The sequence below is a fragment of the Apaloderma vittatum genome, unplaced genomic scaffold (genome assembly GCF_000703405.1).
Source record: "Apaloderma vittatum isolate BGI_N311 unplaced genomic scaffold, ASM70340v1 scaffold10884, whole genome shotgun sequence".
Taxonomy (NCBI): Eukaryota; Metazoa; Chordata; class Aves; order Trogoniformes; family Trogonidae; genus Apaloderma; species Apaloderma vittatum.
This window is the reverse complement of record NW_009713229.1, coordinates 67,852-82,210: the sequence shown is the minus strand read 5'-3', so window position 1 is coordinate 82,210 and position 14,359 is coordinate 67,852. Positions and strand designations below refer to the sequence as shown.

At 46.7% G+C, this 14,359-nt stretch overlaps 1 protein-coding gene across 1 annotated transcript in view; it reads left to right on the top strand.

Moving 5' to 3' along the window:
- Positions 1-486: 486 nt before the first annotated feature.
- The window catches only part of ARHGEF33 (Rho guanine nucleotide exchange factor (GEF) 33), a 16,735-nt gene continuing 2,862 nt past the window's right edge, over positions 487-14,359 (top strand). Inside the window, exons 1-12 of the mRNA XM_009868293.1 lie at positions 487-513; positions 1,298-1,462; positions 2,985-3,106; positions 4,246-4,388; positions 5,636-5,695; positions 7,005-7,220; positions 7,817-7,946; positions 9,249-9,381; positions 10,150-10,233; positions 11,395-11,478; positions 12,238-12,386; positions 13,255-13,413. Of these exons, the coding sequence (XP_009866595.1) occupies positions 487-513; positions 1,298-1,462; positions 2,985-3,106; positions 4,246-4,388; positions 5,636-5,695; positions 7,005-7,220; positions 7,817-7,946; positions 9,249-9,381; positions 10,150-10,233; positions 11,395-11,478; positions 12,238-12,386; positions 13,255-13,413 (1,472 nt within the window). The remainder of the gene's footprint in view (positions 514-1,297; positions 1,463-2,984; positions 3,107-4,245; positions 4,389-5,635; positions 5,696-7,004; positions 7,221-7,816; positions 7,947-9,248; positions 9,382-10,149; positions 10,234-11,394; positions 11,479-12,237; positions 12,387-13,254; positions 13,414-14,359) is intronic.

The window sequence follows — 14,359 nt, the reverse complement described above, 5'->3', positions numbered from 1 at the left end:
TTCAGGCTACACTCACAGGTCACAGGGTGACAGTTCATGTGACACAGACATGTCACGGGAAGGTGTCCACTGTGGCCAGGAAGGGTGGGTGAAGGGATTGAACCAAGGGGTCTAGAGCTCCAGCTGGCTTGGGGAGTCAGGGTTGACTGGCAGCGGAAGGGAGATGTGCTTAGCCTCCTATTTCCCTCTGCCCTGTCCCAGTTCTCATCAGTGCTTCTCCTCCTACCCAGGCAGCTCTTGGAACATACATCCGGTCAGATCAGACTGGGGGCTGTGGGGTAAGCACTGGGGTAGGAGTGGGGATGTCAGGTAGACGTCCTCTGTAAAGACACTGCCAGTCTTGATCAGAGGAGGATGGTGCATGCCATTGCCCCAAGGTATCGGAAGCCATCTCTGCTCCATTTACAGGACTCAAGCGCCTGAGTTCCCCGGGGTGGCTGTCCTCTTACCATCAGTGCTCCAGTTTTGGACTCAGTTTAAAACCAGATGTTAGGCCGAATTTCTGTTGTAAAGGTAAAAACCACTGGTACCGAAGCGCCTTGGGCCGCGACCTCGCTGCGGGCTTTGTGCAGGCAGAATGAGCGCCTTGCTCACAGCAGTGGGGGCAGAGTTCAGGGTCACCAGTCCAAGCTGCCCCCAAAGAGGGTGTCCCTGCTTAGTCCTCCGCAAGCTGCTTACACCCCCTCACTGCCCACCTCCACACCTGCCTTGTCTACTCGCTATGCCAGCCTGGCTTGCCCCGGTCTGTCTCCAGCTTAGGTTGTGAGCTCTTCCAGCAGCACTAGGGCCTCTAGGGACAAGAAGACAGGGAGAGTGGCCACAGTGTATGCCAGGAGACAGCCTCCCCATCACAAATTAGAAGTGCCTCCTTCCCTGGAAAGAGCCCGCTGACCAAGGACAGAGCTTATCCAAAACGGACATGTTCTTGACTGCTCAGCTGCTTTGGGGATTGATAATCTGGCTGTGGTTATTGCAAACCTTTCTGGCATTTTTTAGGCTGTCCTCTCCTTCTACAGACTGACAGGCTGCAAACTGCCAGGGAGCCTGGAAAAATTAAGTCTTAAAAGGGCCACACTGACTGCCCAAGAAAAACACCATCTACCCTGTACTGAGGCTGCAGGAGGGGCCACACCTCTCCCATGTCTCCCAGCCATGACAGGAGGAGGAGAAAGAGGACAGCACCTCACAGATGGGTTACACCCAACCTTCATACCATTTTGAACCATGGGTGACCCCTGGGGACGTAGTCACCTGCATCTGGGAGGGACTGAACCCACCATGTTTGTGGTTGCTCTAGTTGCAGGCATTAGCCTCTGAGTTGAAGGCTGGTTTCACAGAAGCAATGCAGGAGCTGTCACGAATCCAGCATGGTGAGTACGCCCTGGAGGAGAAGGTCAAGAGCTGCCGCTGTGCCATGGAAGAGAAAGTGGCGGAGATGAAGAATTCCCTCAACACGTTCAAGGTAGGTGTGTGACCTGTAGGGAGACTGCATAGCTGCCACATTAGCTTGGGTGCCATCAGACAGCACTCCCCTGCCTCCATCAATCCTTCCTGCTTGCAAAGGTGTACTTCCTTTGACTTTGTGTCTCCCCTGACTATTCCAACCCAAATGTAACCCACGCCCTGGCCTTTTTAGACTTCTTGATGGGCCACGAGGCAGTCCTGTGAGCTACCCTGGGCAAAAGCAAGCCTTGCTCTAGGCTGCACATGCAACGGGGATATGGCCTGTTCACAGGCTGCTGCTGGACCACTGTGCCATACCTCTCCCTGGGTCAGGCCTCCTGCATTTCCTACAGGAATGAAAGCTGCTGGGGAGCAGGGAATTAACACAAAACCCTAAAGCCTTTTTAAGTCGCATTCCCACAAGGCCGAGAGGAAATGTTGCCTGGTTTGATCCGGTCCAAGACAAAGGACTGGAGAGAGAGCCTAGCAAGAAGGACTGATGTACACTTTAAACCAGCCAGTGTCTTCATGCAGAAATTGGACGACAGCCTGTGAGGAGGCAGGCAGAGGAACTCTTGTATTGTGTTTATAGTAAATTTTCCCCATGGGGTTTTGCTGAGTCAATAATACCTTGTTAAGTTAGAGAGGGCTGCTTACTGGAAAAGCTGACCTTGTGACAGGGAGAGATGGATGGCACTGGACAGAAGGAGCCCTGATGAGCTCCAGAGGGGTCCCAGATGAGCAAGGGAGACAAGAAATTTAGGGGCACATGACAGAGGTCTCAAAGCAACCAGAGTCACGGTTATCCAGAAAAAGGGGTTTTAAAATCCAGATAGAAGAAATTATGCAAGCACCAGCAGGGGTAAAGGCATGTCTCCCTTCGCCTTGTGTCCACGTTGACTGTTCAATCCTTCTCCTTCAATTTACAAGGAACTCTTGAGTCTCCCTCCTCCATCCTGCTGCTCACACTGATGAAACCTGCAGGAACTTCATGCACCAGAGAGCTCTGCATCTGAGTAAGGCTTGGTTGAAACTGCCTGAGGGAGGATGTGCAGTCAGGGAGATTATGAAGGGCCTCATAGTCTTAGTAAACCAGGCTAAAAAGACAACTCTGAGGCCTGACTGGCGAAAGCTTACACATGTGAGTGATCACTCTAGGATCTGAACTGAGTGCAACATGCACTCAATGCTGGAGAACTGCAGAGGAAATCATGCTTCCTCAGGCCCATCTCCAAATGCAATACCATTTGGAGCCCTCCCAGTGCTTTCAGCTGGTGGTTGATGAAGCCCTGTTTCTCCATCTCCCAACACTGCCTTAACCATGTGACATCACATGGTTAAGGCACTGGTAGCTGAATTAGGGATTGCCATGCTGTGCACATACTACACACAGTGGACTTGCAAAGGAAGTGTCTAACCACAGAGCCGCTCTCCACAGCACCCTTGAAGCTTCTCTAGTGCACAATAGCCAGCCTTACAAAGCTGTGCTATGTAAGGCTGATGGGCACCCTGGAAATGCTGTACTTTTGCCTATTTCTCAGGAGGAGCTCAGCGATGCAAAGTCAATGATTGAAGAAATCAGTGCCAAGCAGGAGGAAATGCAACAGAAAATTGAGCAGCTGCAGCAAGAGAAGCGACGGGAATCACGGAAAATGAAAGCTAAGTAAGGGCCCAAACTCCAGGGCTCCAGAAGTGCTAATTAGCAGTGCTGTCCATTTTGTTCATTTCCTTATAGCTTAATTTCTTAACCTCTTCCTGGCTGGATGTGTGTATCAACCCTGATTATTCCTAGAAGCTCTAGCCTTCAGCTCTAGCCCCAGACTTTCAGACTCATGCAAACACAGCAGAAAAACACCAACTGGGATTCCAACAACAAAATGACCCCAGCAGCTCTCAGGGAAACTAGGGCTTCCTGAAGCACACAAACCTGCTAGAGACACATTTGGGCAGGAATATTGTTGAAAGTCAGGAGCCTTCACCATTACAAGCTATTGCTAAGCCACCCCCATCCAGACAATAGCACTGTATTCCCCCTTTCAAGCATGCAGGACTCAGTAGGCTTCTGATGGTGCAGTTACGCTCTTCTTTCCTGTCACCAGCCTTTTCTTCTCTGAACAGAGTTGTGCAGGAGCATGCTTGCCCACTGCTGGGCCACACTGTTGCTATGAGGAAGCAGACGGCTCACCTACCTCAGCCCTGATTAGCCTCCTTCTGAAAACAGTTTTGATGATGAATGTACAGCTGCCTTGATGCAAACACTCTGCAGATCTAGGATAGTCCCTTAGCTAATTAAACCATTTAATTAGATGAAATATGCTCTGCAGAAGAAGAGATCTGAAATAACCTTTTCCTAAAGCCAGCAGAAGTTACTTCCAGAACGTTGCTCATGAACTGCATCAAAGCCAACTTCTTTCCTGGTCTCTGCTGATGTTGTCCTACTTCTGACTCTGTGCTTGTACTTACGCTGGTATCTGCCACAATTGCAGTGTAAGAGCTTAACCTCAATGGCCTCAAGTTGCGCCAGGGGAGGTTTAGATTAGATATTAGGAAGAAATTCTTCACTGAGAGGGTAGTTAGGCACTGGAACAGGCTGCCCAGGGAGGTGGTGGAGTCGCCATCCCTGGAGGTGTTTAAAGAACGAATAGATGTGGCGCTTGAGGATATGGTGTAATGGTTAGAGAAATGCTGGGAAAAAGGTTGGACTTGATGACCCTGGAGGTCCTTTCCAACCATAATGATTCTGTGATTCTGTGATTCTGTGATTCAAACTTTCAAACTGTCTCATTCTTTGTATTTATACAGAAGAGCACAGAAGGATGATCATGGGTCACAGACAGTGCCTACACCTCTCCAGGGCAGCCCATTTCGATCCATTAACCTCCCAGAACCTGTGCTGATCAATGAAGATTTTACAAGTCTTTTACACAATGTGACTTATGAAAAAGGTAGGAAATAGAGTAGGCAAATGCCATGCCTTCCTCAAGGAAAAAAAAACAAAACAAAAACCAGAAAAAGGTCATGAGTCTAAGAAGACACCAATTTTTCCTCAGGTGCCAGCAGCACAAAAAGAACAGGGGCGCTCCCCTCGGCAGCACTGCTCCTGGCTCTGTGCATGCACCTCAGCACGGTGTCTCGAGATAGCAGCCTCGGTGCTGGCCTGGCTTCAGGAGATGCTGTTCTGTGAACGCTGTTCAAAAGCCATTACTTGCATCCTCCAAGGAAACGTAAGCAGGCTGGACCTTTTTCTCTGTGCCTGCTAGGGGCACAGACAGAGCCAAGCAGGACACCCTGATAAAAGTACCACGAGCTGTGGATTTGTTTCCATGTAAGGGAGCAGGGCATAGAACGTAAGATCACACGGATTGGGCTGACAAAGAACACCTGGTGTCATTAAGGGGCTATACTGGTGATTTGATAAGTGGACATGGGAGGTTGTACATAAACACACTAGGCTACTAGTGTTACTGCTCCTTGCATATACACAGTGCTAGAAGAATCACTGCCCCTAATTAGCGGCAGAAACTGCTAAACCCATGGTGTTAGGGTTACACCTTGACCAGGAAAACACTGTCAACTGCCAAACATGTGTAAGGTTCGAATCAAAGCAAAGATCATAGACCACAGCCTTTTTTCCTTTAATTAACTTTAGGGATCTAAACTGTTCTATTACTCTCTTGCTGTTCAGATAGGAAGATGCTAAAAACATATATATTTAAAATGTCAACAAAGGCAGAGACTGGATGAAAACCATGTGCTGTTTTCTACTCTATTCTGCTCAGAATCTGGCTAGTCATGGCTCTCGCTGCCCTACTCTGAGGTGGTATGTTAGCCCTCTCTCTCACATTCCTCTTGAACATCCACTTCTCTCATCCACTTTCCCTCTGCCCCTTTCTTTCCAGTCATCTCACCCCTCTACTCTTCAATAAGCTCCTTTCCACCCATATATACGCTGATACAGCACCAAGCGTAACAGGGACCCCCATGTTAGCCTGCCTGTAGCTGCTACTGAAACAAAGACCACATCAAGAGCCACAACATCAAAGATCCTCCTTAGTGAAGTATCTAAAAGAGGTGTTTCCATAGCAAAAATTTGAGAAACTGGAGGTTCTAAACATGGAAGCCTGGAAGAAGCAGGAGGAAGCCTGCTCTACAGCTGTCTTCTCTTGTAAAGTTTGCCTTTGTTCTTCAACAGTGTCCGACACCAGGATCATGCCAATGGGAGAAGGAAGTGTGAAAGTCGTAGCAGGGCCAGGTAGGAAAATATTAAACTGTCAAAAAACAGCAGGACAATGACTCAGTTAGAGTGCTTGCTTTACTACATTAAAGAAATGCTTTCAGGGGATGCATTTCACAGGAATGTCTTTCACTTTGCCACGTACCTCTGTTTTCATACTTGCAGTGGAGATATGAGGGCAAACCTGCATCCCTGAAGTGTCTAATACCTGACAAACAATGCAAAGGATTGCTATTTGACATGGAAGGCCTTTCTGCTGCTGCTTTCGCAGGTTCCAAGTGCTTTTGAAGTAAGGAAGAAGTGAGGCTTACAGATGTGGCAAAGAATAATGAGAGCGACATTTTGCCACTTGGGAAGAGATGGTCTTTGCAGTGACTACACACCAGTAGAACTGGTGAGCTGTTTATTTGCCCACCAGCTTTCAGATTCATTTTAGACATGTCTGAATAGTAAATGAGAAGGATTTTTGGCAAAAATAAAAATTGGTCAGAAAAGAAGGGTAGAGTCAGGGCACACTGTCCCTGCTCACTGCAGGGGGGGTTGAACTAGATGACCTTTAAAGGTCCCTTCCAGCCCAGCACCTTCTGTGATTCTATGACACTAAAGAACTTGGCCAGGAAAAGGACACATGAGAACAACCTTTAGGTGTCTGCACTGTTCACTAGAAGCACTCATTGTTCTGGATACCTTTTTTGCTTGAATCCACTTGGGGGGAAAAAAAAAAAAGAGAGAATAAAAGCTACTGAAAAATGGTTCCTTGCAACCCAAATTCTAAGATAATAATGCATTAAAGCAATTAAAGCCCAATGGCTCTGTCACACCTGCACTCTCCCCTACCTTCTCTGTGATTTCATAGCCTCAGACTATCAGTCCCCTGCTGCTGTATAATCACATCACACTGACAAAAATTTTAAGAGCCATGACAGCTTACATCCATTGAAAATGGCATGTAAATCAAATTATAATAATACTTTGTTTCTGTAATACCTGTCAATAAGTGTCATATCACCAAGTCCTGAAATGTCCCAAAACCTTGAAGTGCAACCATACTTAGCCTTGTTTTTTTCCTTTCTAACGTGTGTCTAATTTTGGACCTTATTTGACCTGAAAATGAATGCTGGAGGAGTGCAAACCTTGTTCTGCCAAAGTGCTTGCCAACTGCACTTCTGTTTGTGAATTAACTCTGCAAGGCTACTCTGTGAAGCACAGAGGATGCTTCGAATTCTCCTTCCAGTACTTTGAATGCATGATAATACAGATTAGCTGCTTGCTGCAGCATAACCTGTCAACCTAAAGGCAGGTTCCATAGAGCTGTTTGTCATTGCAGGAGCAGCCATAGAGACAGATGATAGCCTCAAGCCTTCCTTGTCAACAGAGGGGCAGTCAAAAGTGCATCTGCCATCAACAGTGTGGAAGCAGCCCAAGGACACCAAGGACTGGGGAGATGAATACATTTCCAAAGAGCCACCGGAGAGAGGGAAAGACATGGGCCAAAGCAGATACAGCTCAGCAGACAACATTATATGTGAACCCTCTTTGGCTGGTAAGGACAGAGTGGAAAACTGGGTAGAGAGGCTCAAAGCTGCATTCACATCTAGCATGAGCTTGCTGGTAATCAGCTTCTACACACAAGCCAGTTTTTCCTGCTAGGGGAAATGTCTTGGGGCCTCAGTCTCCAAGACTTCTGACCTTTGTATTTGCTGGTCTGTGCCATTGACAGAATCACTCTGCACCCAGAACACCCATTCTCCTTTCCAAGACCTGGCAGGTTCAGAGTACTGATGGGATTATGATGGTGTAATTGCTTAAGTGGGTGAAAAATACAACTTCTCATTCTGCACGAAACATGAATCCCTGCCATGTGTTGCTTTGCCTTCAACGCTTGTTTTATTATTAATAGAAAATAACGGTATTCATAGGGAAAAACACATTTGCTTTGGAGTTTTCTTGGCAAACTGTGGCTCCAGTCATGTCTGGGACATACTGTAGCATCAGGCTACAATTTTTTATTTTGAGGAAAGTAGACACAAAAATAACTTTTCAAAAAAAAAGTCACTTTTCAGAAGTTTCTCCTTTTGTGAGGCTGCCCTTGTGGTCTGCACTTTCTTGTTTTTAAACTTAACCATTACCTTCTGGAAGCCAAGAGGCAGAACATAGCTTTGGAGCTGCTGGAGTCAGAAAGGAAATACGTCATCAACCTTTCCCTGATCCTGAAGATCAAGGCCACGTTGCAAGGGCCAGATGTGAAAAGGAGCACCAAAGAGAGAAGGTATTTGATTCAGTGTGGTTTTTGGGGGCATTTTCTTCAGTCAATATTCTTTCTGCATCATCTTCTCTTCCACTTTTCTTTCATCCACACAGAGATATTTGAACACTTAGAGCTTATTTCTAGTTGAAAACTAGAGGCACTAGAAGGTTTTGCAGTGATTAAAGACTTCCCTGTCTGTCCTTACACCTTGTCCACCTTGCATCCCGAACCATTTCAAAACTACTTCATGTCAGTCTCAGAACTTCTGACTCCCACCAGTCTCCTGTTCTTTTTGCATGCCTCCTGTCTGGCTGGGAACAAAGATTTGTGCATTCACTGCCTGCTTCTCCTAGTCCATAGCTCCAGCTCTAGAAGCTGCTGTGGGCAGAAGTCCCCCGCTAGTGGTTATCATTCATCGGGTATTGATATATACAGACATACACATATACTTACACACAGATACACAGATACAAGACCAGTGGGACTGACTCAACTCAGCAGTTAAACCCAGCCCTTTGCAAAGGTCATACCCTATGGCAGTTGTCATAGATCGCAGAGCAGGATAGCTCCTGCAGCTCTCCCTATTCACTCAGCTTTGGCCTCACAGTTCTGAGCCCCTAAGCACATCTGGGGAGCTCAGTCCCTTCTAGCTCTTTCTTTTTTTGGCTCTTTCCACTATCCTTAGGAGTCCCACGTCCAAGAAGCTATTTGACAGAAGTCCACTGTGGGACATATGGGTTGATGTGGACTCATTTAAGCAGTTACATGACACATACAGTTCTAATTAAAGCAAGATTCTACAAAGTGAGTTTTAATTTTTACTCTTTTTCCCTGTGACATTGTGATTCTGGATGAAATCAGCATGAAAAAACAGAAAGGGAGTAGCACATTTTGAACAGCCCTGTATCCCAGGGTTGGCTTGTTAAAGGGCCCAACAAATGAGACAACATACAAAGCTGGGTAGCTCTCCTCCAAGCACTCTATGGGATGGCTCAGGACCATGGTTCTGCTTAATTAGCCACAGCAGCATTGCCTTGGGGCTTCTTAGTTCTGCAGATTCTGGTCAGCTACACAACACACTGGAGAGTCAGCCTAAGAAACCTTCAAAACACTGTACTAATAGCCTACTGGAGAGCCTACCTGCATGTACACAGCAGCCAAAGCAAGGCTCTCTGATGCAGCCAGGACTCCAATAAAAGCATTTAATAATACCTACGCTTAAAGTAAGCCTGTGCTGACCACCCATGAATGCACACTTCAGCAGTACACAATTAGGGCTGAGCTCTTCCTCTGTGTAACCACTCTGATATTATTTCCCCTCAGTTTCTTCCCCAATTCTTTGCGCTACCTGGTCCAGCAACATGTTGACTTACTTCACGCCCTACAAGAGCGAGTCCTGAGCTGGCCTCGACAAGGGATCCTAGGAGACATCTTCCTGAAGTTAACAAATGATGAGGTATGTTACAGACCTCTCTGGACTCTTCTGCTATGACTCATGTTGTGCTGATGGCCTGCAAGTGGGCTAACACCCCTTTCAGCAGAGGGGCTGTGCTGTGAAGCTGTGGCTCAGGTCTCCTTTGAGCAGAGTCCCCGTGCATGATAGCACCTTTGTTGTAGTACTTGGTTGGGAGGGGAGCCCACATACCAGAGCCACCTGGGGGCATGCAGCTACATAGCACAGCTCTGTAATAAATGCACGAGACCTAGACTTGGTTGTAAAAGTCACACCTAAGCCTTGACATCTTGCATGTCTGTATTCACAGTGAGGGTGTGAAAAGAGCATGTTTCTTACGCTGCTCTTCCCCAGTACAATTTGCTCTGAGTTATCACAAGTGGCCGGGCAGGCCCCTTATCCTATATGGTTTGTAGCCCCAAGTACAACAGCACCTCCTTCTCGCAGTGAAGGTCTGCCCAACCCTTGGCAAGCAGTGCGACCTCTCTGGAAGGACGTGTAAAAGCTCACCTGATGCTTTAGGAAAACTTCTTCCTCCCTAAGATCACTACCCCTCCCATCTGCGCTAAAGCTTTATGTGATGTGCTCAACAGCTGAATGCATTTTATTAAACAGGCTTTCTTGAGAAGTCCCAAGCCCTGAAAACTTCACACAGTTAGGAGCAATACTGCACTGATGAGCTCCCAGGAGAGATGGTGGGCAATCAAGAGTTTCTTGTTCTGGCTGTCTCTATGATGTTTCTTTGTTCTTTTCTTTTTTTCTTTTCTTAAGAATAATTTTCTGGACTACTATGTTGCTTACCTGAGGGACCTACCAGAATGCATCTCTCTGATCCATGTGGTGATCCTGAAGGAGGTAAACTTCTGCCAGCTTCACAGACATATAATGGCAACATGCAAACCTGGATCTCCTCCTGTTATGCCTGCCCATGATAGGACTTTTCTGCCCATCCACTTGTTCTGTTAACAAATGCCACTTTGCCAAACGTTGCCATAGCTGATATGCACCTATGAAAGGCAGCTTTAATGTGTCCATCACTGTGGGTAACCAAATCTATACTTCTCCTGTGACATGAAATAATGTCTCGGATCAAACCTCCCTGAAAGCTTGCCTATGCACATGCTATCCAGACCTGTGTCTCCTGGAATGAAGAACTCATATAAACAGGGAGACAAAGAGTGAGGCTGTAAGTGCTTTAGAGACAAAACAGCCTCTGCTGTTCAGTTTCAGGTATTTGGTCTCACACCCTTGATTATTGGTTTAAACTAGGAAAGTTAAATATAAAAGTAGTTTTAAAGTGGAATAACCAAACCACATTAGCTTACTTCCAAGAGATCTTAATTTAGAAATCAAACACACTTTGTTTGATTCATTTAGATCTAAACTAAGAACAACAATACATACAGAAAGCAAGTGCTATGAAAACAAGAGATTGATTTATTTACCCAGTGCTAAACTCAAACAGTGCATCACCCACACATTTCATGATTACATTTACAGTGGTTACTTCTGTATTTGCACTAGAGTAGTAGGAGGTACGCACCATCTGAACAACAGCATAGAATTATAGAATGGTGAAGGTTGGAAGGGACCTTAAAGATCATCTAGTTCCAGTCCCCTGCTGTGGGCAGGGACACCTCTCTCCCACTAGACCAGGTTGCTCAAAGCCCCACCCAGCCTGGTCTTGCATCTACTCACTGTTTCAGTGAAACTTAACTAGTGCACTTTAAACATACAGCCTTACTTCATTGGGCTGAGCATCCTTCATAGATAATCCCCAATCTAAGGAACTACATCCTTAGGACTCATATTGCTGGTGGAAGGAGTTGTAAACAACTCTTCCAGAAGCAAGATAAAGACGAGTGTATTGTTACACACAACTGCCACTTGACTGGCATGCTCCTGTCAACTGTTGTAACTACTTACAGCATAAGTACTCATTAAATTGCACAACCATTTGAAAGCAGACATATTTAATGGGTAGGAGAGACTCTGAAGTTGCTTTCTGTATTTCAGGTAGAAGAAGAAATCAAGTCTGATCTCTACATTCTATTCTTCCATATAGTCCAGCGAATTCCTGAATACCTTATTCATCTACAGGTAGGGTTCCAGGATGGAAACTGTCTTATCACAACATGTGACTTTTAACTCAGAGCTGGTATTCAGGTCTGTACTGGTACAGGGCTTCTGGCTAACCCAGTGAGCTCTCTGACAAAATGCTTTGAAAAGGAAAGCCACCTGAGACTGGCTTAATTTTAATCACATTCACCTGAAGCTTGTTTCCATGTGCCAATTCCTCCATTTAGCCTGAGAACCTCCTGGGAAGTCAAAACCCCTGCTGCCCTGGGGAAACAGGATGCCAGAGATAGGGCATATCTACTGCGAGCCCTGACCTAACTCCTTTAAGAGAGCTGGTCTCTTTGCTGAGTGGTACACATGCCTGTTAGCTGAGAGCCTGAGAGGGCTGGAGGCACCCAGGGCCCAACCTTTTGTACACAGAGCTTGCTGGTAAAGAGGGTTCTGTTTCACATAAGGGTTATCTGAATTGCACTAAAACATTTTGGACACAGAAAGCAAGCCCTATGAAAACAAGAGATTGATTTATTTACCCAGCGTTAAACTCAATCGGTGCATCATGCACACGTTCCGTGATTACACTTACAGTGGTTGTGTATTTGCACTGGAGTAGTAGGAGGCATGCACCATCCAAGTCCTTCAGAAACTGGTGCTGCCTAGAAGACCTCCCACTGGGCTCCCACAGGGCAGTGCCATGGGCACTAATCCATGATCCCAGTAGAACCTTTTCCCCAGAAAGGCTTAGGACACCCTCCAAACAGTCTGCTCTCCTCTGTGCCCCAGAATGTCCTGAAGTTCACGGAGCAAGAGCATCCTGACTATTACCTGCTGCTAGTGTGTGTGCAGCGCCTCCGGGTTTTCATCTCGCACTATAGCCTCCTCTTCCAATGCAATGAAGACCTGCTTATACAGAAGAGGAAAAAGCTGAAGAAGTAAGCACAACATCAGCTAATTCTCTCTATCACCAGGGACAGAGAGGAGTGTGAGGAGTCTGGAAACAAGGGGTGTAGGTCTGGGCAAGATCAATGGACACATTGGTCTGTTGAAATAAAACAAAGCTGTTTGTGTTAGAATGCTGGAGAAGGCCCACTATTGGTGTTTGTCCTCCAAACTGAAGTCAGATTTGGGGTGGGCCCTTCTGTCTAGCTCAGAGTGAAAGAAAGATAAGTTCAGTCCTTCTAAACACAGCAGCCACTTGTTTCATGGGAACTTTTGTTTCCTTACAGTGATGACAAAGTCACTCCCCAGTGGGAGAATACATGAGACCTTAGCTGCTTTGGCATCTTGGGGCCCCAAGGAATGCCAAGACTATTCCCTGAAGCCCTCATAGGCTAAGACTGAGAAAGAATTGTGCTATTTTACTGAGAGAGTGGGATGGGAGAAACAAAAGTGATAGAAATGACCCTGAATGTAGATTCCAAGTTGTGGTTTAGAAGAGTTCCCTGAAATCAACACTTTTTACTAAACCAGATATCTGGTTGCCTTTGCTCCTTGTGATGATTCACTGGGGGAGCAGGACAAAATCAAGCTTCAAGGGAAGCTTCCAAACGTGGAGGGTGGTAAAGGGCTAGAGCAGACTGCTGGGGAGAGACTGCTATCAGGTGAGGCATTAAGAACAAGACAGAAAGCAGGATGCTCTGCTGACTGGGATAGACTAGGTGGAACAGGTCCTTCCCTGGGGAGGGAAAAGGTGAATGCGAATATTAGGGTCCCTCCCAGTCCTGTTTTCTGTGATTCTACATGCTCGTGCTCATTCCCTGCCTTATTTCTTAGCACGACGATGGATTTCTCCTCCCTCAGGTCATCCCTGGTGAAGCTGTACAAAGGTCTCACCTCCCAGTGTACAAGCCAGGAGGTTTCTCCAACACCCAGTGCGACATCTATCCGGGACAGCGGGATCCACTCTGAAGAGACAATACAGTCATTCCCACCAGCACCTTCCTCTGGCACGACAACCCCGTAAGCCTATTGTCCTAGTAGAAGGCTTTCAAAGTAGGCTGAAAACTCTCTCCTCACCCATGCTATGCCAGTGACACTAGGCAGTTACAGCTTGCCATTTCTAAGACTGTGCCTCCTTCTCGCCAGGCTACCCATGCCAGTCTCCCTCCCCTTACAGACATGATGCTCTAGGCCCCCATCTTGGTAGTCTCAGCTAGCACCTCCCCAGTTTCCCCACATTCATCTTGAACTGAGAACCCAAGATGGGTCCAGGTAGGGCCTCATCAGCATTGAAGAGAAGGGGAAAAATAACTCCCCAGGCTTGGCTGACCATTCAGTTCCTAATACAGCCCGGGTCAGGGTTTGCCTTGTCTGCCAGGAGAGCACGCTGTCAGCTCATCTTTACCCTAGCACTGGCTATAATCCCAAATTCATACCAGGGCTGCTGCTCAATCAAAATCTCCCAGCCTGGTCTGATGCATGGGGTTATCTTGCCCCAGATGCAGAGCTCTACACATGTCAAACATCACAAGGTTTCCATTTCTCCATTTCATTTATTATATCCCCAGAAGATGGCAATGTGACTTTCCTATCTAGTGTTCTAGGTAAGGGCCACAGTGGTGCACACTCTGCAACTAAATACCTCATCCACTGCAGTACTCTCTGCTAATTTACCTGGAGCACATGGAAGGTAGGAGTGCTCCAAATACTCCTGACACACTTCTGGGGATACAGCCACCCTATCCAAGCGAGGAACCTTGGTGCACCTGAAAAGACAATCAGACCACATGAAAGTAAGACATACACCCTACATCAGAAAGAGAAGTAAAAATCCAAAACTCAGATGAACAGGAGGGAGATGGAGCAGTTAGTTCCACATCTCAGTTTCTATTCACTTCATGGTGCAGAATACAAAAATCAGCTAAGCTACTGGATAAGCAGTTCTACGCCTGCTAATCCAGCCAGC